General features: G+C 42.4%; 1 protein-coding gene across 2 annotated transcripts in view; it reads left to right on the top strand.

The window, feature by feature from the left end:
• The window catches only part of LOC116701058 (aromatic-L-amino-acid decarboxylase), a 30315-nt gene that overhangs the window by 2605 nt on the left and 3321 nt on the right, over nt 1–24389 (top strand). For both annotated transcript variants that reach the window (XM_032534625.1, XM_032534624.1), the window contains exons 4-12: nt 236–355; nt 1968–2102; nt 3453–3596; nt 4286–4352; nt 5153–5247; nt 5503–5570; nt 6225–6307; nt 6878–6897; nt 7001–7099. In XM_032534625.1, coding sequence (XP_032390516.1) covers nt 236–355; nt 1968–2102; nt 3453–3596; nt 4286–4352; nt 5153–5247; nt 5503–5570; nt 6225–6307; nt 6878–6897; nt 7001–7099 — 831 coding nt within the window. The remainder of the gene's footprint in view (nt 1–235; nt 356–1967; nt 2103–3452; nt 3597–4285; nt 4353–5152; nt 5248–5502; nt 5571–6224; nt 6308–6877; nt 6898–7000; nt 7100–24389) is intronic.

A 24389-nucleotide genomic window follows, 5' to 3' on the forward strand; every position in this document is an offset into this window, starting at 1 on the left:
ATACTACATATGCAGATATACTGTTACTACCGGCTCACAGGCCACAAGCTCACAGGAGCTCAACAATAATATCGTAGATATCATAGAAAGATGAGGTGTGATTGCAGTATCAGTGGTGAATGAGGGTGTATGGATGCTATGGAGGATGGGATGTGAGGTGCATGTTGTCATTATCTAACAAAGGAAATAACTAACAGAACTTTTGAGATTTGTGTTTTTGGTTATGTGTTTCCAGGCTTCTAGCCCAGTCTGTACAGAGCTGGAGACGGTGATGTTAGATTGGCTGGGGAAGATGCTGAAGCTGCCTGAGCATTTTATAGCCGGGACTCATGGCCAAGGAGGGGGTGTAATCCAGGTGGGTGTCTTTGTGTCTTTATGTCTCCCCATGGGCAGTCCATGGAGACAAAACCCACTTCTGCTAACATTACTCTTCCGTGGTTTGAAACACTTGTAAAGCCAATTTCACAGACTTATATGAAGTAGGACTCACAACTGAGTGCCCCAAAACCATTACAAAACCATATTCATCAGCTGTTGATGTAAGAAGTAACTGTGTCTTTATTTCAGTTCATGCATGGTGAAGTCTTTTTTGGATTTGTAGTACATTAAACATGCAGGTCCTCACTTTGTTAAACGTGGGGGTGTCAAAGATCAGAGATATCAGTTAGCAACATATTGTACATGGAAAGCTGGTTAATGATATGTGATCAACTCATTACTACCAGTGAGATCAAAGGTTACACTTGTGTGTGTATGTGTGTGTGTGTGTGTGTGTGTGTGTTACATTATGGGGTCCACAATCCGATAGCGTGTGTGTGTAAAAGGTTTGTCTGTAACTGTATGCAGGGCCTAAAGTTAACTTTTTTTGGCTACCAGCCACTGTGGCAGGTGGATTTTAAAACCCACACAGGCTTTTTACCAGCCAATAGTTTTGCCTCATAAAGATGAAATACAGGAAAAGCACAAGAATCACTCATGAACTTGTCAAGAATAAACACTTAAGTGCTGTCAAGTTATTAACAAAATCACTACTGCACTATATAAAACAACATATAGCCTACAAACAATAGAACTATTAAACAATACTGCAGTGCAGTACATCTGTTCTGTACTGCTGTCGTAAATCAGCCACTCACAATAAAAGACCATGGAGTTTCTGAACCATGGTTTGAATTCACAAGATCATTTTGAACTGCAGCAGTTTCAGCTTCATCAGCCAAGAAAAATAGTAATATTCTACCTGGCAGTGCAGACCAACATACTGTAACAAATCAGCGTTGCTTTGCTTCCTGAAATACTCCATGTATTTGATTTGATTGCTTTTGTAAATATAGGTCAAGTCTTGTATAAAGTACTTGAAAGCAATACTTTTGAAAATTAGCTTGGTAGAAGTTAAAGTTGCTTGTTAGGATAGTAAACTTCTTGAAATATCTGGTATTGACAGTATGAAAAGTAATTTTCTTGTATTAACTTAATTATTAGAAGTAAAAGTAAAAACCTTTGATTATGAACTTTATTGTGGCTTCCTTAAGATATGAAAATGCTTAGAGGAAATGTGGAGGAAAAGTAAAAGTTAAAAAAATATATAAATAACAAAGTAAAGTACAGATACCTGAACATTTTCATGTAAGTACCCTGCAGTAACAAAGTATTCGTAATTAGTTATAAGATAAGATAAGAAAACCTTTTATTTGTCTCACAGTGGGGAAATTGCGGTTTGCAACGGCAAAGAGCAAAGATAGATAAGTGTACAAGATATAGCAAACCGTATTATACAATAAATTACACATGAATTAGTAAATTGCACAATGAAAATTGACCAAATGAAAAATGATGCACAGATGTAGTAATAACGGCACATGGGATATATTGCACATAGTCAACAGTGTTAAATTGCAACCCTGAAACAGGCTCCATTCAAGTTTGGAGAGGCATTGTTTGACAAGTTCTTTTTTATTCTCCGACAGAGCACCGCCAGCGAGGCCACCCTGATGTCGCTGCTTGCTGCCCGCTGTAAAGCCATCCAACAAGTCCAGGCGTCCAACCCCGGACGACCAGAGGCCGAAATCCTCCCCAAGCTGGTGGCCTACACCTCAGAGCAAGTTAGAACAAAAATATAAACATGTCCATTTGTATTCATGTCCTATTTAATGCAGAACTTCACCCAGATTTCTGACTTCACTCATTCGGTTTTCTTATTTACTATTTTCAGATATTACTTAACTATTTTAGTTAAAATAAAGGCATTCAAGGTACCTAGGCGGGAGCGTGCCTATGTTCCCGCAGCCCTGCATTCCTACATTTCTAAGATTTTTTACCAAAGGAGGTCCTAATTTTGTAAAATATGTTAGAAATGTGGGAACAATGGCTGTGGGAACATAGGACCAACTTTTGGAAAGAAAATCTTAGAAATATGGGAACACAGGACCTAATTTTGGAGAGAAGATGATTTTTTACAAAATTAGGTCCTATGTTCCCACATTTCCGTGATTTTCTTTAAAAAAGTAGGGCCTATGTTTCCACACTTCCCTTTTCATACATTTTATTATTAGATTTTATCTCCCAAACTGGGGTTAGGGGTTAACCCTAACCCTAATTTTAAGAACAATCTTAGAAATCTGGGAACGTAGTGTTGTAGGAACATAAGGCCTAAATTTCAGTTATGAAAAATCTTTAAAATGTGGGACCATTGGGCTGTGGGAACATAGGGCTGACCCCACCTAGGCGAGGTTTATTTCTGCAAATATGTTGTTTGTGTAGACGGTTTTACTCAACAACTTGGCCATGTGAACTCAGATCATTAAAGGTAACATCAGCAAAAGTGAAATGGAGTCCCAGTAATTTAGTGGGACATGTGGCATTAGATCTGACCAGGTTTAATACCAAGCTGACTCTGTGATTGGGTTATGGAGTCGCCTGAGGGCCACACAGACCTTTACATGGAGGGCGGTGTATTTTGTTTCTACTCCACCATTGTAATATATCCAGGGTGTACATGTCAAAGTAAATATGCATTTTGGTATTCATAGTTATCTGTTGTAGATCAGAAATATATAATTGATCATTGAATCTCTGAGGTCAAACAACAACCACATCCTAACTAACAAATTCTACCAAATAACTTCACCATATGAAATCATTCAGTATCCATGAATAGGAAATTAGCCATTAAGATTAATCTTCTTACCGAAAGCGGGAGGCCATTCAATCCTGCAGTCTAACAATTTGCTTGACCCTCATGTTGTCCTCAAGTCAAATTTGACCCGTTTTTTGTTATTTTGTTATCACAAAAAATGGGCCTTCAAAATAAGATGAAAATGTCAACATTAGAAATATCAAATAACTTTGGAAAAAACATTTAAAAAACAACAGTTTGTTCATGGTTGACGGGAAGACATCACAAGGAGTAAATAGCGTTTTTTCAAGACATTTTGCATATGTTTCCTTCTAAGGCTCATTCCTCAGTGGAGCGGGCTTCTCTGATTGGAGGAGTCCTGATGAAGAAGGTTCCTACAGACGATAGCTATGCTGTCGGAGGGGGCGTGTTTAAGAAGATGCTGGAGGAAGACAAGGCAGCTGGACTCATCCCTTTCTATGTAAGAAAAGATAGCATCCATCCATCAAACCATCACAGTGGGAACACACATGGACAGACGCATTTCAAGTCACAACTCAAAACTGCCTCTTCCACTTGAATGTCTATTGCTCTGCCTTTTCTGTTGTTTTTGTTGTATAGAATCTTTTTGCTGTTTTTAATGTATGCATACCCTGTACGGCATCCTTAAGTGCCGAGAAAGGCGCTTTTAAATTTAAAAAAAAATGTATTTACATACATGTCCAACATTGGATATTGTATTTTCCATTGAGCCACACGCATTTGTCATTAATTGCTATGTATGTGAATTGTACACAACCACCTACACAATCTACACTGAGTTAACCGCTACAATAATACGCGTCGCTGTGCACACCCCGAGGCTTCTGCTGAAGGATAACATTGTTAGTGCTGAACCTAATGCATGTCTATCTGGTTAAGGACAATGATGGCTGTCTCAGCTGGGCCCACAGATCACAGATCATCAGTGAACAATAATCAGGAAGTTGCTTCAGAATAGTCTGTGTATCAAAAGTGATATCCAGGTCAAAATAACATCTGTGTCTGCTTGTATAGGAGCAACATGTCACAGTGGTTGAATTTAAAACTGTCATTGTTGTGCCAGTGAAAACAGAAAATGGCGTGGGTTACAAAGTACTTCAAAGTGTTAGTAATTTGTCTGTCTTTCAGATGTGTGCGACCCTTGGCACGACGCCCTCATGTGGTTTTGATCGCATCACTGAGCTGGGGCCCATATGTGAGTCTTCTGTCGCATCACCACGCACTAGATATTTATATATATTTTGTTTTGTATCAGGAAAAGGATTTTAAGGCCCTATTGCCTTTATCACACACCCTTTTTTTTCTCAAATTATATGTTATGCTGACGCCTTGCTGTTGTATGTTGATTTTAAGCCTGATGAGTCTGATAAACTGAGTGCTTTGCATAATTAACTGACGCGTATTAAGGACTAGATAGCAAACAACTTTTTACAACTCATGGCAGACAAGACTTAGGTCTGTTGTATCACAATCTGAGCAAGAGATGATCAATCACGGTTTTACGTCATCTCGGCTACGATTCTTTTTTCACCTGCTTCAGCATATCATCCCTGGAGCATCTACAACTGATCATCATCAACAGGATTCATTTTAAGGTTCTTATTCGGACATACGGAGCCTTGAAAGACCAGGCTTTGTGACCTTGTCTGTAAAAGGTGTTCTATTGCTATTATATTATGATGCTAGGAAGGGAAATCCAAATCAAGAGGGAGTCAGGGAGTATGCAAGAAACTGCAACCCCCTGCAAACAAGTATTCTACTTGAGTGTGTGTGAGAAACAAACAACAAATAATGCATTCAGTCAGTTTTCCAAATATCCCTTCTTACCTTCCTTTAGTATTCAGCATTAACGATTCCTCAAATATAATACCAAGCAAAAAATAACTTAATGTGTTAATACGTGTATTTGACATTCATGCATCATAGTTTTAAATCTTGATTGACAAAAGTAATTATTTCACAGATGTTAACCTCTATCCTTCTTGTCCGTTTTAGGTAATGAGGAAAATATGTGGATGCACATTGACGCAGCGTATGCAGGGAGTGCATTCATCTGTCCAGAATTTAGGCCTTTGTTGAATGGCGTTGAGGTGTGTACGAATATCGTGGTGCTCATTTTACATGAAAAATTAACTCCTATGATAAATATATATATATAATAGTTCATTTCACTCCGGGCTCATATCTGCCCAAAAATATCCAGCTGTATAATATACGCAGACCTTTCTGAAAGCCACTGACATTTAATAAAATAATAAACTGTAATTTTTCTTATTTCAGACCTTTTGACCCAGAAAGACAATGCGTCTTGATAACTGTTTTTTTTTTTCTTGTTTCTTCTACAGTTTGCAGACTCTTTCAACTTTAACCCACACAAATGGCTTTTAACCAACTTTGACTGCTCCACAATGTGGTAAGTTCTGAAAGGCAATATGCTGTGTGACACAAAGACCTGTTTAACAAAAGGAGAGCTGGCCCATCAATGTGTGTCTAGCACCTTCTGTCTTTTGTAATAGAATAACAGAATATTAACCATTTACCTCCATGGGAGTCTTGGACTCCTAATGTAACAATGAGTCATCCATTTAAAGCTGATGTCCATCTACACGTCAATCATTTGCATAGTATAAATAGAACTACGCCTCCCATCTGCCCCTTCTGTCAGCAGCAAAGTAGCCGAGACGTGCTCTGCAAAAGATGGAAACAGATATTTCAAACCTTGACATGTGTTCTTAAAACCTTTTTCCATCCCCTCTGGCTCAGTCTGTCACTCAGCACTAGTCTTGCTTTGCCAGACCTATCTCGTAGGTATAGCTCTGGCTACACTGCTTATCTATTCTGGGATGGGGGGGGGATGCTGTGGCTAGAGTCACTGCTGACAGACTCCCATTATATCATTATACTTTGCAAGTAAACTCTTATTTTGTCTTGCGTTGATAAAGTTCAACTGGAAAAGTATTAAGGGTAATGTCACAGTTCAAGGTGTTTTACAACATGTGAATCTAAATTCTGTAGCATTCTTAAATACTCCCGTAAAGATTTTGTTTACGCTTGTCAACACCAACAGGGTGAAGAACAGACACGACATCATTGGCGTCTTCAAGCACAGCGAGCAACCGTTCTACCTCAAACACAAAAGCCAGGAGTCAGGTAAAGAGGAAATTCACCTAAAGTTTTGGAATCAGTGATCACGGATCACTGATCACATCAAAAGTCAAATCGGTGCCTCCCTAGTTCTTTTGGACTTGATTTTTCGAGTTTTCGGGAATGCATTCTGTCAACAAGAGTTAGGGCTAGTGTCTTCTCTCCTCTGTGACAGTAAGCTGAACATCTTTGATTTGTGGACAAAACAAGACATCTGAGGACGTCTTCTTGGGCTTTGGGAAACACTGATCCACATGTTTCCCTATTATCTGACATTTTATGGAGCAAACAACTAAGAGAATAATCCATAGATTAATCAACAATTGCAATAATCTTTACTTGCAGCCTTAAGTGGAAGGCAATCCCAAATACATCATCTTAACAATAGGTCATAGTCTGAAAATGTTCAATGTGAGAGCTTCCTTAATTCAACCTTATTGGAGAAATCGCTTTTGTTTTTGTATGACGAGGAAGGCACACTGACCCCAAAAATAGTTTGGAAAAGCAGATTTAGCGATATTAGCGTGTGACGTGACATCTTTAACTGATTTCTGAAGAGTTTTTTTCTTTCAACAGGACTGGTCACAGATTATAGGGTAAGAGTCATTATTAATTTTTATAGTTTTCAAGAAAACAGATAATTCCGGTTAGCATCAAACTCCAAGAGGCTAAAGCCATGACCACTCCTCTCTTCTGCAGAATTGGCAGATTCCACACGGGAGAAGATTTCGCTCCCTTAAGCTGTGGTTTGTCTTCCGTACGTATGGAGTCCAAGGCCTGCAGGCTCACATACGCAAGGTAGGAGACATATTACAGGACAGCCGCTCAACCCTCGTGTTGTCTTCTCGTCAAAATTGAAAATCAACACTTTTGTTGATGCTTTATATCGATCTTTTTAACTTTTTCTTACGTTTTTGTGCTTTTTTGATGCTTTTCTTTCCCATGTTTGTCACTTTGTTTTGACGTTTTCAACACTACGTAACACTGACTTATTAACTTTAGTTTTAAAGTTATTTTTGGAATTTATGGTCAATCAACCTAATTTATAGGACATTATACCCAATGTTTGAGTTAGAAAAGCAGAAACTAAGAATTATTGAGACTAAAATTAAAGGAATGGATGTTGATGGATAATCACAGACTGGAATATGTCAACTTTTACTCAATACTATTTCAAAAATACTTCAATTTGTTTCCAAATGCTATAAAATTGAATGGGACACCCCATTGACCCCAAAGAGCGTTCATGTTATTTTGAGTAATTAAAAAGAACATTGATATAGGAAAAACGGGTCAATTTGACCCAAGGACAACATCAGGGTTAAGTTATATGTCAGTTTAGTGTTTTATTGTTGTTGTTTTTTATTTTATTTTTTATTATTCATCATGAAAAAGCAACAATGTTGTAAGAAAATATTAAAACCACAAACAATCAGAATTGACCAAATACCAAAAAAAGGATAATTAAAAAAGATACGTTGGAGAAGGAGTAGGCGGAAGCCACTTCACAATATCATATTATTACAAAAAAATAAATAGATATGGGCTGTATTTATACTGCGCTTTTCTAGTCTTAACAACTACTCAAAGCGCTTTTACGGGAACCATTCACACACTGTGGCCGAGGCCACCTGCTCATCAGATACACACTCACACACATTCACACTTCTGGGCCAATTCGGGGTCCAGTGTCTTGCCCAAGGACACTTCAACATGGGACTGCAGGGATTGAACCACCAACCTTCCAATTGGCAGGAAACCGCTCTACCGCTGGGCTCCAGCCGCCCCCTGCAAACACATCATACAATCTTTCAGGTCTTCCAATAATATAACAATACAACAATATCAACAACATACAACAATACAACAACACCTTTACATCACAACGCCGTTCTTATGTTTTGCTCCATTCTTTTCTTTGTTGGTGACGTTTTGATTTCTTTAATCTGTTTTTGAACTGAATATTGAATGCTCTGCTCTCTTATTCCATAAGGTCGCCCCACTAACGGAAACACACATGTGTAACAGATGTGGACAGGGTACGAAAGACAATCACTTCAATCGACGTATTTCCTGGAATTTATTTTTCTCAGCAATACAAGACGTTATTGTGAGGGGAAACCGGAAGCTACGGCAACACAGGAGGCACAAAAGAGGCGCAATGCAATAACAACATCTGTGCAGGAAACAATGGCGATGTGATAAATTAATTGTACTCAATAAGATGAAATTCACAAATATCCAACAAAACATTAACTGATATTTATATTTTATAAAACATAAATTGAAATTAGAATTAGTAAAATACATTTTTAACTCCGTTACACTCACCCCCACGAATTTCATTAAATTGAGCACCAGCTACACGACATGTCCCAATCACAACACACAAATCGACAAACCACAAGGTCGGTATCAAGAGAACACACTCAAATGTTCCCATCAGAGAAGTAGTATGAAGCAGCGCTTACCACTCATACAAACTGGTAACAGGGTGCCTTTGTACACCCCACAAATCCCCAAACCTAGTATCGTGTGGCCCACTACAGTGAAAATAAAACGGAGCGTTTTACTAATGCAGAAACAACTTCTGAGCACACGGCCCAGGCTATCGAATATGGGTCTAGCCCGAACACAGTTTGCGAACGACCTTAACGTCAAACAACCTCCTGCCTAGAACTTGTTTGTATGAGCCTGTTAACAGGCCTGATTAGGCGGCCAAACCTCGACCTGACCCGTCTCTGTGCAACAGTGTTGTCAAAGTACATAGGTGGAACCTGATTAACCATGTGGATGGTGTCAGGTGTCTCGTCTGCCCGTGTCATAGCGTCAAGTGTAAGGTCCGGCTGTCGTACATTTGTTGAACGTCCATTGCAGTCAGAGGGCTAAAGTCACTGGACACAGACTGCTCCTTTGAAATGCCCCCAGGTGAGATAGAGGGCGCCTGGGAGCCAGAAGCCACACTCGTCATTAAGCACGCACCGTCCGCAACAGCTAGGTACGGTACAACTGTGTGTAATCCGTCAAAAGTCTCCCTCACAGAGCAGCAGATCCCGAGTGAGTAAGGATTTCTGTCCCTCTACACCAGTACAGGTGAGTGCTGCCACATTCAGTAACATGGCCTTCACTAGCTGTACAAAGAGAGTCATCTATCTCAGCGAGGCCCTTCCTGCCTCTCCACATCATCGCTTCCTGACGCGGACGAGGTAAAATCAGACATCTCACAAGCTTCCCCCACAGGGAAAATTCGCTAGCATAAGCAGGTTCCGGTGGACCACCTTCTCCTTCCCCGTGAGGTGTATCACAGATCCTGTAGGTGCGCGTCCCTTCATTCACTATCACAACATTGTAGATGGTTGATTCCCATCGGTCAGCAAGTTTCCTTTTTCCTCTTTCTGTTCTGTTGGCAACAAGCACTCTCACCAAGACAATGTTATCCCTTCACTTTCCTGTTGTATAGTTGGGCATGCCTATCCTGCTCTCTCGCCGCATGATCCTGAGCAATCACCATTGCTTCTTTCAGATCGTCAGACAGACATCCCCATACTTGTCATAGCTCGTCACATCAGAGTCATGGAGGACAGCGCGAAGAGGACATCAACAGGAAGGCGAGGGACCCGACCAAACATGAGGTAGAATGGGGGAAAGCTCGTTGTCTCGTAGGCTGCACATTTGTCATGAAAGTCAGAGTCTGTAAACGTCGCGGCCGTCAGCTTTCCTCCAGGGGCAGTGCACGATCATACCACCCAATGTCCGGTGAGAACGTTCCACACTCCCGTTTCCATTGGGTGGTAGGGGTGTGTGTGCGACTTTCTGACACCTGATACCCGAAGGAGCTCACTTTTCGGCTGACTTTCAAAATTAGCACCTTGGTCACTATGGATTCTTTCTGGGAATCCAAAGACGCAAAAGTACCGATCCCATAGAACTCTCGCCACCTGCCTAGCTGTCTGGTCCTTGCACGGAAATGCCTGAGCCATCCTTGTGAAATGGTCCGTTATAACCAAAACATCAACAGACTTGTTTCTGGAGTCTTCAGCCGACCAAAAGTCAATACAGACTAGCTCCAAAGGCCTAGTCGTTTTTATGTTCTCCAAGAGAGCCCTACCCTCAGGCTCCACTGTCTTGCTGACGATACATCGCTGACAATGGCGGACATAGTCCCTCACGTCTCTGTCAAGGTTTGGCCAGAAGAATCTCTGTCTTGCCAGGCTGAGGCTCCTGGACTGAGCTTGATGTCCAGCTCCATCGTGAATTCCCTGTAGAACCTCAGTTTTGAGTGAGTCAGGGACAACATACTGGAAACGCTTTGCCCTGGTCTTCTGGTGCCTTGAAATCCTGTATAGCACACCATTACTCATGGTGAGCCTATCCCATGTTTCAAGTATCGTGGACAGAGACAGGCTCCTTAAATCTCTCTCTCCTAGAGGGTCTCCGTGTCTCTCAAACTAGGACATAACACGAGCGAGAGTCTTATCCTCTAACTGCTTATCACGGAGGTCCTTTTCAGTGTAAGCAGGCAGGGCATCCTGTCCAGGCGGGACCAACTGAGGTAGATACTGCAGAACTTCCAAGGCACGGAGCCTCGGGCCGGCATCCCACTCAACGTGCGACTGTAGCACAGCAGACACATCTTCCATTGTGACTGACTGGGCGTGCATGTGTAGCGGACTGCCTGTGGACTGAACATGACTACTCGCTGGAGAGGGTTTCTTGTAGCCACTTGACGACCGGAAGGCATTTTGGACAGAAGTGCTGGACATATCCCTGACTGTGCTCAGAAGATCTGCATAGGGTTCGCCGAGTAGTCTGCCGCCAACACTCTCCTTGACAAATGGGACACGGCTCAGAGCATCAGCCACAACATTCTGCTGTCCCGGGATGTACTTGATATCAAAGTCATATGGCCAACTTGGCCACCCAGCGCTGCTCACAGTCTTGGCTTCGTGTCAGGATGCTTTGATTTCAAGGGATTATGTGTGACTGTGACCAGACCACATTTTCACGAGCCATATGTCGAAACCTGGTGTGTGACAATGACTTGCGGCAAAAGCAATAGGTCTGGCCCGTGCTTCACCTTCCTGGACTTGTGAGAGAACAGCACCTAAACCTTCCAGGGAGGCATCTGTCGACAGCACGAAGGGACGGGTGAAGTCAGGGTGGGCCAGGACGACACTGTGAACCAGGGAAGCCTTCAGGTCCTCAAAACTTGACTCTGCCGTGGTGTCCTCAAAACACATAACTTCCTACTCGTATCTTGTCTGTGTTTTGCTTCCCTTTTCTTTTTACTCCCTTCACAGATCAAAGCGGCTTGGCAATGGCAGAGTATCTGGGGATAAAGTGTGTGTAGTAATTACCATCCCCCAAGAAGGATCTTATGCGCTTCTGGGACGGTGTTACGCCATCAGACTCCATAAGGTCAGCACTTGACATGTTGCTGATGTTCTCAACCTTACCAGGTCTGTTGAAACACCACCTTCGTCAATTATGTGGCCAAGAAACTCACAGACCTCCTGAGGAGAAGCACTTTTTAGGGGCCAACTTCAGGTTGTTGCTGCGCAGCCTATCAACCACCATTGTCAGGCGGAGGAGGGCAGTCTCCTCATCAGGTGCAAACACCAACAAGTCATCCAAGTAGCAAAGTAGACTCAGATAGTTTTGATCCCCAAAGATGCTGGTCATCATGCGCATGAAGCTCCCAGGGCTGTACAGAGACCTTTGGCAACCGTTGTACTCATACAGACCCATGGAGTGGTGAAGGCAGAGTACTTCCGTCGTCTCCATGAAGTGGCATGTTTTAACCCGGAGGTCAAACCCATTGTGCTGAGAGGCAATTTCCTCCAGTGCTGCCAAACAATCTGCCTGGTGGGGAAGGGGGGCCAGTTCTTCGGTCACTCATTATTCAGACCAGCGAAACTGCTAGCTTGCTTACAGATCGGGGATCTCCGTTTTTTCACACAGCACCAGTTGTGATGCATATTCACTTGTTGATTTCCGAATGATCTCCCTTTCCTCCATCTCACTCAGCATTGCCGCAACTTCGGTACTGACCAGGGGGCACTCTCCTATACGGGAGCCTGAGGGTCGGCTGTCGACAAGTGTATGCGGTGCACAAAACCCTTCGCCTCACCGCAGTCAAGGGACGTGAAGAGACGTGAAAGATGTCCTCATACTGCAAGACAAGTCAGCCATCCGTCTCTTGAAGTCCTCTGACCTTGCACACGACTCAATGTCAACATTACAGGCCCAACTGCCCTGAGCTGTTCTTCAATAGATTTTGCATAGCAGTAGGTGACACCAACTGACTGTCTGCAACTGACCAGGGGAACCTCTGACATTTAGCAGCATCCATGTCTTCAAGGCCCACACAGGAATAGACATCCGCCAGTTTGGCATTGCGCCTCAATACACAGGCCTTCAGATGTATTGTGAGCTTTAGTGGACCCATCTGTCACCCCACAGCGGAGTCACAATCTTTGCCACACACCACTCTGGGACGGAACGGGAAGATGTGGGCTCTGTCATGACTGTGCTGCCTGGGAAACAGCAGTGTTTTTGGGCAATTTCCCCCAATGAGATATTCACGGCCCGGCTCCAGGCATGTGCTGAGTTACACCTGCTGTGCCAACCTTATCAGGAACACTCCACTTTCCAGGGCTCGACCAGAAAGCATACATGAAGCTTTCATATCTGGTCCATGGCTGGCAGGGGCTGGATACAGTCTTCCAGTAAGAATCACTCAGTTTGGATTGACCAGGATGTGCTTTATGACGTTTGTTCCGAGAATCAACCATCATGCTGTCCCGAACGACAATGTGGGGACCAACACTTACAGCCTTACACTTCCATCTCCACTTCAAAAGCACATTTGGGCTTGACGCGAATCCGCCACAGCCGTGAGGACCACTTAACATCAATCCTCTATGGTCAGTTAGCACCCCATCTTCCCTCAGTTTTCTCTCCGCTGTTTCACTGATGCTACACGCCATTGAACCACTGTCAACATGCCACCAAGAGTCACTGCCCCCCCCATTTCCACAGATGTGTAGAAAAGACTTTCACTGTTGCCAACTCTGTGGATATTCTGATAAACGACAATGTCAGAGTGATTACATCCATCTTTCACAGCGTGTAGACTGTCTCAGCATCAAGCCTGTCATCTATTTGGGAGTTTACGACGTGACCTGTACTGCTCCCCTCCGAATACAGTCAGCTAGTTTTCCTGAGATTGTGACTGGGGAGAGTTGTTGGCACAATTCAATCTGGTGTGGCCAGGGCAAAGCAGACAAAACACAGTCTCTCTGACATGCAGTGTGAAATAGTGGTGTGGCTTGAGTCGTTACAGACCTTCACACTGCCTCTCGAAACGTCTTCACACGAGGAGCACGTTGGAATCTCCCCCCCGACCTGCTTGAGGAGTATTACGTTGTTGCATTTTCTCACATCTCTCTGAAACATGTCGACCATACGGGTGAGAAGTCTCTCCTCTGAGCTGTTGGAATTCGAGCTACAACCGGCACAGAGGATGACTTGAGTAAGGTGAGATTTGTCTTGCACTGAGACAGACAATGGAGAGGGATAAGGCGAATAACACACTTCTGCTGGCCTTGAGAAGAAAGTGAAGGGCTTGGGGTGTGGCATTGCTCGGGCACAGCCATGGACATCAAGGGCGGACTGGGCTGCTCAGAGGTGACAGTGGCAATGTGACTTTTAGTTGTGCAGCCCAGTGACTCCGCCACTAGCCCTCAGCTCCCTCTGGTAATCACAATCCCGCTGACACCACGTGAGGTCCACTTCTGAAGTGTCTTAGACTTCAGATGTAGGACAGTTGGGGTTACGAGACCACTTGGGTTGTGATCCACAGGAGATCCCGCGCTTGTTTATCTGTCCAGTAGTCAACCGGGTTCTCTCTGTGTCGTGGCAGGTATATAAGTCGAGCAAGTAGGAGAGCGCAAGAAGGAGCATCACTGAAATATGGAGAAGAACTCATATATAGATGTGTTGAGTTCCCTTTTTGACACAGTGCAGATCCCTGCGCAGGGCAATCTTCACAACATCTGGCGGCCTGCCCATTAGATGGCTCATAATCTCCTCGCTTGGTCACACAGAGAGATCTCCGTTTCCTGATATGTGGTTTGGTCATGTCAATCCAGTCCTGAACGGGGTATTTGTCAGTGCTGTCACCTATAAACATCTGGAGTTCCTTATCAGACATAAGATGGACTGTCACACGTGAATGTCATGTCTGTTATCGTTACGGTGAGTGTTCTGGTGTCAGCAGCAGCTCTGAGGTCACTAGTCAATGTACAACACCAGCTGACATCAACTTGCTACAATGATTCACCAATCTGAGCACCCAACTCTCCTACCATGTCTGTGAGTGGGTTAATGCATTTGTGTCACTACTAAGGAGTGGAAGTGTGGGGACCCCCCCTCGTGAACCCACTAACAGGAGTAAACCTGGCTCTGACCTAACCCGTATCTGTAGAACCATCAACCATGGACCTTAACTGGCAACCTGTCCTACACAGCACCCCTACCTCTGGGCATCTGGGCGTCGCTGACTCTCATCCATATTAATCTTTTGTGGACCTCTCAACCATCAATGTACTGCTTTGTGTATCTCTGTAGAACCAAGATAAGCCATGAATATAACAATTTTTCATGTATTAAATTAAAAAAAAAAATGAAAATGTGCTACAACCTAGATCCATTCCTCTCAACAACACGACACATTCAACATAGTCCATTCAAGATGTCAGCTCAGGACGACACACAGCATTCCCGGCATGAGCTATCAAGCTGATCTGGAGATCCAAAGGGTCGCCGGCACCAGTGTAACAGAGATGGACAGGGTACGAAAGACATCACTTCAATCGACGAATTTCCTGGAATTTTATTTGTCTCGCAGCATACAGTACGTTTTGTGATGTGTCCGGTAACACTATCGCGATAAGCCAGTGGCACACAAAAGAGGCGCAATGCATAAACAAATCGTGCAGGAAACAATGGCGATGTGAAAATTAATTGTACTCATAAGATGAAATTCACATATCCAAAACATTAATTGATATTTATAATTTTATAAAACATAAATTGGAAGAATTAGTAAAATACATTTTTAACTCCGTACACATGCTTGAATCACAGTTCGCACAAGAGGTTACATTATTATCCACACAATACATTGTCCCTTAGATGAAATCCCCGTCTCTTCATTACGTTGGGGTGAGGAGACCAACTGCATGATCCATTATGTATTTTGCCCTTAAATTCTGTAACATTCAACCCCAGCTCTCGGATAGAGTTCATTTAAAGCCGTTGATAGGTATCGATGATGCATGACTTTTACAATGGTATTCATTGATTTCTCTAACCAGTGCTTAATGTGTGCTGAGTGGCGTTTGTAGGCATACGTGGGTTTTAAGACATTACAAGACAAAGCCAAAGTTATTATCAGAACAGTGTTTCGTTTGGTGCTTGAAGTCTGATTGTTTGTCCAGACAAGACATGTCAATTCGGAGTTATGGGAAACAAATTGAGAATTATTCCACAAAATGTGTGTTAGCCTTGAAAAAAAACACCCTTTGCGGGGCGCTCTGGTAGCTGAAAGGTCAGTCCTTAACGTAGCAGCAGGTTTAATTCCGACCCATGGCCCTTTGCTGCGTGTCATTCCCATCGCTCCTCACTTTCCTGTCTTAATATGTCTTATCAAATTAGGCAATAAGAATCTTAAGAAAAAATTGCTATAGCACATCGTGTGTCACTGTATGTTTTATTAATTTTATTATATTTTTTTTAAATGTATTTTTAATTTAATTTTTATATTTTTTTTAATTTAATTTTAGTTCCTGACTTTGTTATAAATGGTCCCGTCACTGCCCTCATCTTGCCTCTATTAACATTAACAACCGTTTTATCTTATGTCTGGTTTGCTCTACTTTTTTAGCATTATAACATTTTATCTCCAATGCCCATCATCCAAACCCACGGCATCCTTTCATTCTCCATGCCCCCCCCCCCCCCCCCCCCCCCCCCTCACCCCTGACCTGTGTTTTGTGTTCACTCTGCATTTTAATTAACCCTTGTGTTGTCTTCCCTTCAACCGTGAAAAAACAAGATCGCTTTTCCTCACGTTTTTGTCACTTTTTCAATGTTGTGGGTCCTTTTTTCTATGTTTCTGGTGTTTTTCCAAAGTTTTTGATCCTTTTAATGTTGCCATTTCAAGCGCTTATTTTGACGGTCCATTTTTTGTGACAAAAAAAAAAAATTCACTCAAAAACGCCAAGGACAACATGAGGGCTAAAACAGCTGGAACAGTGTTTTTGGTCCTTGTCAGACAATATTCGAAAGGCAACGCCGGTGGATGTAGTGATTGGACTTTCCTATTTCCTAGTCAAGAAAAAAAAAAAACATTTCAATTCTACTTGTGCCTTTTTTTTTTAATCTTTTCTTACAAGTGACCTGGCCAAGAGTTTGAGAGTCTTGTCGAGCAGACCAGAGGTTTGAGACTCGGCCGAGGTCATCATGGGACTGGTCTCTTCAGGCTCAAGGTACATCTCCAACGTTATGCTTGGTATAATCCAGTGTGGTCTTTTTGATGAATGTCAATACCCAGTTAAATAGTACGCAGAGTTGTTAGAATGATTTCATCATCAAAATAGACAGGAACCACTGAAGATATAATAAAGTCCTGTTTCTGTTTACTCTGCTTCATTGGTCGTTGCCCCACCCCACACCCCCCTCAGGGCTCCAATCAGCTGACTGAGACCCTGCTGAAAAGGTACCGATGCGGAAGAGGTCACTACAGTGCGTGCCGTGCTGCCCGGCTCTCCGCCCTGGCTTCGTGCGCTTGCGCCACGTCGCAGACCTCGACCTCCGACGACATCCGACTGGCCTGGCAATCCGCATGGGCACGTCGCGAACCACGCTGCAGTGAGCCATGCCGACCTGCGGCCCGTCAGTAACCAGCGGGGTAGAGAGAGGGCGGCTCCGCCCGATGCTGGAAATGAACGCCAGATTCTAAGGCTACATAACATGTCGTGCTTACGGGGTTTAACCCTGGTGTGTCTTCCGTTAACCGTGAACTTGCCCCAGGTCAAAGTTGAATTCTTTTGTGCTTTTCCAATGTTTTGTGTGTTGTTTCTATTTATTGTCACTTTTCCAGTGCTTTGGCGCTTTTTAAAAACCTGAGCTGGTTTAATGACAGGTTTTACACTTATTCTTGGAATTCATGGTCAACAAACTCATTTATATCAAATGAAAAAAATGACGGGAACGTCAACTGATATAAAATATCAGAAATTATGACTATATATCAGAAATTATGCCTTATTTAACTAATAGTAAAATCAGAGGATGTTGAGGGGATCTCAGATGGGTACATGTCAAAGTTTGGTCCGGATACTGTTCTAAAACCTTAAAATTCAAATTCTTTTAGTTAAAATAAAACACCCAAAGAATTCATGAACGTAATCATTACCTTTACTTGGCTCACGACGTCTCATTCTCTGAGACTAGGCTACAACGTTACCATGGCAACTTCCGGTAAACGAGAATGTTGATGAGATTTTTGGTTTGGCCGTTGTTAGTTCAATCATTAGTCGTCTTCCCGTCAACACTTTTTTGAGGCTTGATCAATGTTTTAAACTTTTTCTTACGTTTTGTCCCTTTTTTCAACACTTTTGACGCTTTTTTTAATGTCACTTTTTTTACTTTTAACACTACGTAACACTAACTTAGTTTAACAGTTATTTTTTGAATTTCTGGCAATAAACCTCATTATAGGAAATTATACCTAATGTTTGAGTTAGAAAAGCAGAAATTAGGAATTATTGAGACTAAAATAAAGGAATGGATGTTGATGATAATCACAGACTGGAATATGTCAACTTTACTCAATACTATTTCAAAAACACTTCAATTTGTTTTCAAATGCTATAAAATTGAATAAGACCCAAATTAATGAAAGTAGAGATTTGTACTTCCTGTCATTTTGGGCTAATTACAATTGGGAAGTTAAAAAAGAACATGGATATAGGAAGACGGGAACACATGAGGGTAAACGGAGATTAGTTCTTCTACTGGAGTTAAAAACACTTGTGTGTGCCGAGATTGTTTAGGCCAAAACACTGCTTAAAAACCAAAAGTAGCGATGTAAATGTAGCCTAAGATTCTGATTTTAACGTTAAAGATGCAAAATGTCATAAAGGGAATGAGCAATGACTCCACAGCCAAGTTATCCAGTCTAGTGAGCAGTGGTGCCCGATTTGTGAGTTTCTGTTGTAGTGTTTCTGTTTATTTGTAGTCTCAGTTTTCTCCCATGTATGTCTTGCTTTACTTCTGCCTGTGTTTCCCTCCTGTCTGATTGTCTAACCCCGCCCTGATTTATTTCACCTGCTCCTTGTTTCAACTCGTTACCTGTGTATTAGTCTCTGTGTGTTGTTTGTCTTGTCGGGTTGTTGTTTGTCTGATTACTTTGTTGTAGATTGGACACTTTTTGTTTTTGTTAAATAAATCTTAACTCTCCATTTGGGTCCAAGCCTCGCTATTCCTCACAATTGGTCATTAATTTTATTGCTTTCGCAAATTAATGTATGTGAAAATAACTCATTTTTTTAATAACTGTAATGGGTGTAAAGGGGGGAAAAATGCAGGATTTCAGCCGGATGTTGCTTACTATTTTGTTTGTGTTGGCGTTCTGAACTCTTCCTCTTCTGAGGACTATGCTTACCTGGTCTTCAGCAGTGTTGCCATGTCCGCTTATTCTAAGCGACTTTGGGCTTGTTTTTTTGTAAAGTCGCTTACAGATATTGGTAGTCGCGGGTTGCGGTTTTTTGGGCTTGTCACTAAAGTGTGGTTGCTTATTTGGGCTTGTTCCAGTCTTCTTGCCGGCTCGCTCGATCCCGGCCCTTCCCCATAAACACTATAGACAGCAGCGTTATGTCCCGCCCACTTCCTGCTTCTAATTGGCTCTGACCCAGATGGAAACGTGTACAGCCAATCAGAGGCCGAGCAGGGCAGTCTGGTGTTTTCTGGTTAGGAAAATGCGCGAGTAGCGATAATGGTGAGTGGACTGTAGGAGTTTTTGGAGGAATAAATGCCCGGTAAAGGTGAAATACGGGAAGAAATTAACAAAGAATCGGAGAAAGGAGGAAAAGAATGGATTCTACCCTCCTTAGGAACAACTACCAAATCACTGTGAAAAAGTGTTCTATATTCAAATCCCATCAGTTTATATGTTAAATAATGTTTAAAACTCCATCCTGTGGTCATTGTCCTGAAGCCAGGAGGGGAAATAAATAAACTCTAGCCTACCGTGGGGACAGTTTACCAATCTGTCCTCATGGATTGTAAAACCGTGCATTTTTTCTCTTCCAGGATCTTAGGGGGGCTCCGTAGAAAAAGTCGCTTATTTGGGCTTGTTTTCACAGGCCTGGTTGCGTATTTGTCTCGCAAGATCTGGCAACACTGGTCTTCAGGTCTCTGCAGGGTAAATCCAGACAGCTAGCTAGACTATCTGTCCAATCTGAGGACTATGGTTACCTGGTCCTCAGATCTCTGCAGGGGAAATCCAGACAGCTAGCTAGACTATCTGTCCAATCTGAGGACTATGGTTACCTGGTCCTCAGATCTCTGCAGGGGAAATCCAGACAGCGAGCTAGACTATCTGTCCAATCTGAGGACTATGGTTACCTGGTCCTCAGATCTCTGCAGGGTAAATCCAGACAGCTAGCTAGACTATCTGTCCAATCTGAGGACTATGGTTACCTGGTCCTCAGATCTCTGCAGGGTAAATCCAGACAGCTAGCCTAGACTATCTGTCCAATCTGTGTGCTTTGCACGACTAAAACTACTTTTGAACGTACACATGTTCCACCAAAACTAGTTCCTTCCTGAGGCGATTTTGCAGAGGCACTGTGGGTCCGTCTGGCTCTTAGCAACACCCAAGATGATTGACTGGTTTAAAGAAATGCCAATAAACCAGAGTATGTTTTATCCATCTTCTATTGTGTGGACTAGCCAGACCCTCCTACTGTTCCACACATACAGTGTGTGTGGTGTGTATATATTATTTATTTATTTTTTCTGGCTCAGAATGGGCCTTTGGGGGAGAGCATATCAAAGTGTGGGGTCTGGGTCTTCTCCCCACTGTTATTTGAGCATACAGACTTAACTTCCTGTATTCTGATTCTTTGATACACCAATTAAAGGTTGGAATACTTTTATTTATCCTATGAGAAGGAAACACAGATGACATTCAAAATACATCAAAACTATAAAGGAATATAATCAGTAAGAAGGCTTTTACCTCAGGGACCTAAGCCTGGATCACATAAGTTGACCCCAAAGCAACAAGAGCAAATAAAATAGGTTACTTATATAGTGTTGAATGTGTGGTGAGGGAGGATAATGGTGTTGGTGTAGGCGGAGTATTTGGGCCTGGTCGCTACGTTACTCGACCCCGTATTTCTGAACACAAATATCTGAAGTGATGTTTCTGTCACAACACTATGTTGATGCATATCATTGCAGATTTTAAGAGGGTATATGGAATCCTGGAGATGTCTAGTGGTATACTGCGTATCGAGCGTAGCGTAGACTACACCACTGAAAACATCCACCATGAACTACTGCAGTGCAAGCAGGAGCTTTGTATCCTACATATTACTGAAAATGTCGACAAATGCAGTTTGATGTGGTTGTGTTCTCCCTCTACTGCAGTGTGCTCAATAAAGATGACAAGCGTACACCACACCCACACACACACACACACACAACACATTCACCAGATGGACCAGGAGCCCTTGGGGTTTGTGGCCGCCGGGCGGAGGCAGTCATCGTACAGTGCCGACTAATTGGTATAGACATTACACAAGTTGTATCTGTGTGTGTGGTGTGTGTGTGGTGCGTCTTTGCATGATTGGAGATGGAGACAAGGGGCCATGGTTGGTGGAAAAAAGTCAAAGTATTTTTTTGTTTTTTAATGTTTACCGACTTCCTAGACCCATCCAACCATCCAATTAGTCTCGGTGTATTTAAAGGGACACTCACCAATCACCTGGGGATTTCTTAAATCCCTTTTGTGGGATTTGGGGTGTTATATGTGTCTCTGGTGCGTCCACACGCAAACAAACTTTTGGTTATGTTTATTTGCATAAAAAAACTCTAGTTTATTGCATTTCTTTAAACCATCTCAATGTCTTGAGCAGTGCTAAGCGCCGACGGCGCCACGGTGCCGCTGCAATACAGCCTCGGGAAGGAACTTTCTCTGTAGTAGACTACAGAGAAAGTGTGATATGAGGGAAAATATTTCAGTCAACACATTAAGTGGAACCAAAATTTGCGTTTTAATCCGGTCCGAGTCCTAAACCAAGTCCATAGTGGAACCCGGGTTCGGTACCCAACCCTAATCAGAGAACAGGAACCAGCAGAGGCCAGCATCGTAAAGTAAACTTCACTCAAAGTCAACAGAAACAAAATGAAACTATGAAAAGCCGTTTGGGTGTCTTTCCACTTTTTTCAACCATCAAAACTCTAGTTCTAGTTGAAATAAACAAAAGTTACCACTTACATGTGAAAATATGTAGACTGTATACACGCTAAAATATGCTTTTTAAATGGAGTTGGTGGGTTTAGCGGGTAGTGACTTAGAGCTGTTTTGGTTAAACAGAAAGGTCTCAAAGAGGTTTTAAAGGTCTGTCCCGAAGGAATCCTTTCCATGACGTTGTCAGACCACTATTCTGAGCCTGTCAGCGGCATACCAGCACTTGTGAATAAATACAGCAGGACAATTGCCTTGTCAGTTATACTGTAGCTTGTTTTGCTGCTGCCAAATGCAGCGATCTACTTAATACTGAACCAGTCAAAGGTTGTTGTTCCATCAGTCACTTAGACCCAATAACAAAGGATAAAAGGGTCCAGGTTGTAAAAAAAAAAAAAACAAACAGGAGTTACCCTTTAAACTGTTTTTAGTTTAATTTAATTGCTACCGGAGTTAACAAGGATTATATGACTAAGCTTTGATTAAATTTTTTTTTTGTAAAGTAACATTTTAAAATGTGTGCTTTGCTGAAGAACAAGCAAAACATATGGTAGACTGTACAAGATTGTGTTTAATGCATCCCAGGGAGGTTAGCTTACTTAAACTCATTCTATGTAATGTCTTGACAGACAACTGATTTTATGTAGAACAGACATTACGGCCCTTGTCTTAAACACTGTTGGACTTCATGATCTCTTTATTAAAACTTCATCACTGGCCGCAGCCAATATTATTTAAAATAATATACAGTTACAAGTCAATGAAAATAAAAAAAAAAAAACGATGAAAAAAGCTATAAAACGGTCCTCATTATCCAGTCATTTATTTTACAACGTGTACATATACCACACACGTACACGCACACACACACACACCCACACACACACACACCATCTACAGACGTGGATGATGGTTCGTTCTTCAGTTCTGGACGTAGTCCTTGGCTGGTCGAAGCTCGTCTTTCCTCCGTTTTGGGCGGCGAGCCCTCCACTAGCTTACAGTAGTGGCAGTAACTTGTCCATGATGCCCAAACATCCCGCGGCGTGGTAACGGATGCGCTTAGGTACTTCCCTTTGCCGGAGTAGACTCGGTCTTGCAGGAAGGAGAGACGGGCGGGGACGTGTGTGATAGAGAAAGAGAGAGAGAGAGAGAGTACAGATTCAGTTTTTTGTAGAGGGGCTTGTTGAAGCGAAACTCATCAGACTAGATGGCGCTGAGTTTAGGCTCACTTATTTACGTCTGTGATCCACATGACTGACTCCCAGTGCACACATCTCAACTCAAAACGCCCTTAAAGCCTTAAATATCACTGAAGGTCACCCCCCCACCCCCTTGCTCCTGGGCACAATGGCGTCATGTGATGTGTAATGATTTGCGTTGTTTGTGCCACAGTGACACTACCTACATACAGGTTGGATCTGTACTCTACGTTGTGATTTTTGACGCCATCTCTCGCCTCCTCTAGAACCGAACAAACCAACCGAAGCGAGCTGTGACTCTATGAATCAACTTTGGTGTGTAGGTGTGCACGTACACACGCATGCACGAACCAACAGTAATGAAGGGTGAACATTAGGGTGTGCAAAAAAAAAAGAATCTACAGAATCAAAATCAATTAACTGAATCCAGAAATCCTAGGTTTTCTTTTTACATTTTCGTTTTGTAATGGTGTGTATACCCTCACATGGGAAAAGTAATACATTTACATACAGTGATCTTTTTTTTTATTGACACAATTTGATTTTGAGCCTAAAAATCAATACGAACACCGTGACATTTTCTCCGTGAATGCTTTCGAACCTCTCATGATCTTCGCCCCTTTCTTGTCATGAACGCCAGCTGTGCGATGGCTTCGTCAATGCTCATCCCTCGATCTGGGGAGAGAAGAAACAAAGGCAACGTTTAGGACAGTAGGGGTTGCACTGCCGAGGAGCAGCACTATGCTTAAGTCGACCCCTGACCTACAATGGCTTTAGGGAGAACAGGCTGGATGCTACAGATCAGATTAATAAGGACTCTCTAGGGTTTTACAGGTTAGGTTAGCCCCATATGTAGGTGGCTGGCAGATTCCTTTCTCTCTCACTAGCCAGAAAAAACAATGCAGTGTCTCCTCTATGTTGATTTGGAAATGGCGCCCGCCACTGTATCAGAAATGAGACAGACGCACCAATATGAATATTTGGTTATTTAAGAATCGATTAAAAACAACACAACCTTGTTACAAAATATAAACAGATTTCCCTTACATTATTTAAAGTTATTATGATTCTCACATAACACATATGAATAATTTGTTGTATTGCACAATAATGCACAGAACATCAAAATATATTAAAAGGTCTGATAAATGTAGAAAAATACAAACTAAGATATGAAACTTAAAGTCTTTTGAACAAACAATACTTAACAAAGAAATAATCAGAGTGTTTTCCACAGGGGACGTTGTAGAGCGTCCTCGGTGGACAGACTATGCAACGCCATCACTACAGGGACGTTGTAGAGCGTCTCTGGTGGACCGACTATAAAACTGGCAAAAAAAAAATG

This window comes from Etheostoma spectabile, chromosome 13 (assembly GCF_008692095.1).
Source record: "Etheostoma spectabile isolate EspeVRDwgs_2016 chromosome 13, UIUC_Espe_1.0, whole genome shotgun sequence".
Classification (NCBI taxonomy): Eukaryota; Metazoa; Chordata; class Actinopteri; order Perciformes; family Percidae; genus Etheostoma; species Etheostoma spectabile.